General features: G+C 32.1%; 1 protein-coding gene across 1 annotated transcript; it reads left to right on the forward strand.

Annotated features, from left to right (window-relative positions):
• The first annotated feature begins 306 nt into the window (after positions 1-306).
• Positions 307-2,472, forward strand: LOC111614905 (protein ALP1-like). Its single transcript, XM_023356277.1, has 6 exons — positions 307-465; positions 544-704; positions 941-1,070; positions 1,261-1,404; positions 1,732-2,039; positions 2,106-2,472. Exons 1-6 carry the CDS (start codon positions 322-324, stop codon positions 2,350-2,352), a joined length of 1,134 nt encoding a protein of 377 aa, XP_023212045.1. The 5' UTR covers positions 307-321; the 3' UTR covers positions 2,353-2,472.
• The last annotated feature ends 34 nt before the right edge of the window (positions 2,473-2,506 follow it).

A 2,506-nucleotide genomic window follows, 5' to 3' on the forward strand; every position in this document is an offset into this window, starting at 1 on the left:
GTTGCAAAGTATGTGTTTTACACTTATAACGCAGTTACAATACTTACATACTGGCTGGTCTTCACCCTTCAAAAGGTATTGATGAGTCAACCGAGTATGCCCAATTCTCAAACGAGTAAGAATTAGGGTGCGACTATGCAGACGCGAGCGAGCGAATTCTCCGAGCGAGCGAGAATATGTGGCGAGAAGAGGTGATGACGTTTCTCGCTCTTTATGTTTCTCGCTCTCGTTTATACGATCACACAGACGCGAACGAACGAGAGAAAGTGGCGTGAAGTTGACGAGTCACGTGTTCTTGTGTTCCCTGACGAATAAAAGAAAATGGTTCGACATCGACGCATATTACTAGCGAAGAAAAAGTTGCTATTACTAGGATTACTTCATGAAGAAGTAAAAATAAAAAGAAGATACGGTGTCCATCCCCTCTGGAAACAGCGAAAGGCTAAAGGACATTATCATAATTTGGTAAGAAAACAGAATTTGTATAACATCATGTTTGTCTATAGTTGAAAAATATTAAAACAAAATTTTTTTTATATATAGATGAAAGATATGAGGAATAATCATTCCTCATTTTTTAGAAATTATTTAAGAATGGCTCCGTCACTATTTGATAAATTATTAACGCTGATAGCTGATCAATTACAAAAATACAGCAATAATGAGCCTATTTCTCCTGGTGAACGTTTAGCTATTACATTAAGGTAAAATTCGAATATAATAGTTCAGATAAAAATTTAGAATTTGATNTAAGAATGGCTCCGTCACTATTTGATAAATTATTAACGCTGATAGCTGATCAATTACAAAAATACAGCAATAATGAGCCTATTTCTCCTGGTGAATGTTTAGCTATTACATTAAGGTAAAATTTGAATATAATAGTTCAGATAAAAATTTAGAATTTGATAGTTTATCAACTAATTAAATGCTTTTTTAGATTTTTGGCAACTGGAGACTCCTACAAATCTTTAGCCTATGCATTTTATGTAGGATTCTCCACAATCCAAAAAATAATACCAGAGACTTGCCAAGTTATTTGGGACACACTTAAAGAAAAATACATTCCGGTGAGTATTCATGTATGTCTGGTATATAAAATAGAAAATATACACTACAATGCTATGTAAAATTTCATACATAATTGTAATTAAGTATTGTGATGATTCTATACTTTTGTACTGCATTTTATTCTAATATATATATATATTACATTAGTTTATTCTGAAATATATCTGTTGTACTGTGCATTCCTTGCAGGAACCTACTGAACAGATATGGAGGAAGTCTGCCATAGAATTTGAAAGATTATGGCAATTCCCAAATTGCTGTGGAGCAGTTGATGGCAAGCATGTCAACATTCAGCAGCCTGCAAATAGTGGCTCTCAATTTTACAATTATAAGGTGATTTTCAAAATGAATGAATAACTTCTTCATATAAATGATTGCATTGCTTTTCTAATCATTTCATCTTATTTTAAAACATCAGTTTCTCATAATGAATATATTTTTATTATAGAGTAAACATAATGCATTTTATATCACTTATTTATGATTTTAGAAAAACAGTTTCTGATGGATAATCTTAATAATTTCAATCAAGGAATTGTGTTCTATTAACCTATATACTATTTTAAAAGCATGATAAAATTAGTAATGCTTAACTATGTCAAGAAATTTGAAATAGATATATAAAATTCAAGAATTTTAATTTGATTAAATTTCTTCCAGGGAACTAACTCCATTGTATTGTTAGGTATTGCTGATGCACATTGCAAATTCTTAGCTGTTGATGTTGGTGCATATGGCTCATTTTCTGATGGAGGAGTTCTGAAAGCATCAGCACTAGGCAAAAATTTGAAAAATGGAACATTGGGGATACCAAGTTCAAGTATTCTGCCCAATTCAAATACTGTAGCACCACATGTGTTGATAGGAGATGAAGCATTTCAACTCCGCCCAGATTTTATGAGACCATATCCTGGTAGACAACTGTCCCCTTTGCAGAGTGTGTTTAATTATCGCTTAAGTCGAGCAAGGTATATTTATATTTTCTTTACATTATTTGTATCTAGAATTATAACTATTAATTAATGTATTTGTAGGCGTTGTATTGAATGTGCCTTTGGTATACTTGCCAATCGATGGAGAATTTTTCGAAGACCCATTGCTTTAGCACCAAATAATACAGATAAAATAATAAAGGCAGCTGTTGTGTTACACAATTATATGATCACTGAGAATAATTCATCAGGTATAAAAGTACTTAAATTATTAACGAAGTGGTTGTCCAACATTTGTTACAATAATTATTTTTGTTATATATTTATAGTATTAATGTCTTCTAGATGAAGCAGCATATTGCCCAGAAGGATACAGAGATTATTTAGATCCTAATGGTGTATTTTGCGAAGGTTCATGGCGCACAGATGAATTGTGTGAGCAATGGAAGCCATTCAAACAAAATGTATCACGCAATTTTTCAAAATTGGCTGGAGACATCAGA

The sequence above is a fragment of the Centruroides sculpturatus genome, unplaced genomic scaffold, assembly GCF_000671375.1.
Source record: "Centruroides sculpturatus isolate CEXI.00-Female unplaced genomic scaffold, Cexi_2.0 scaffold2301, whole genome shotgun sequence".
NCBI lineage: Eukaryota > Metazoa > Arthropoda > Arachnida > Scorpiones > Buthidae > Centruroides > Centruroides sculpturatus.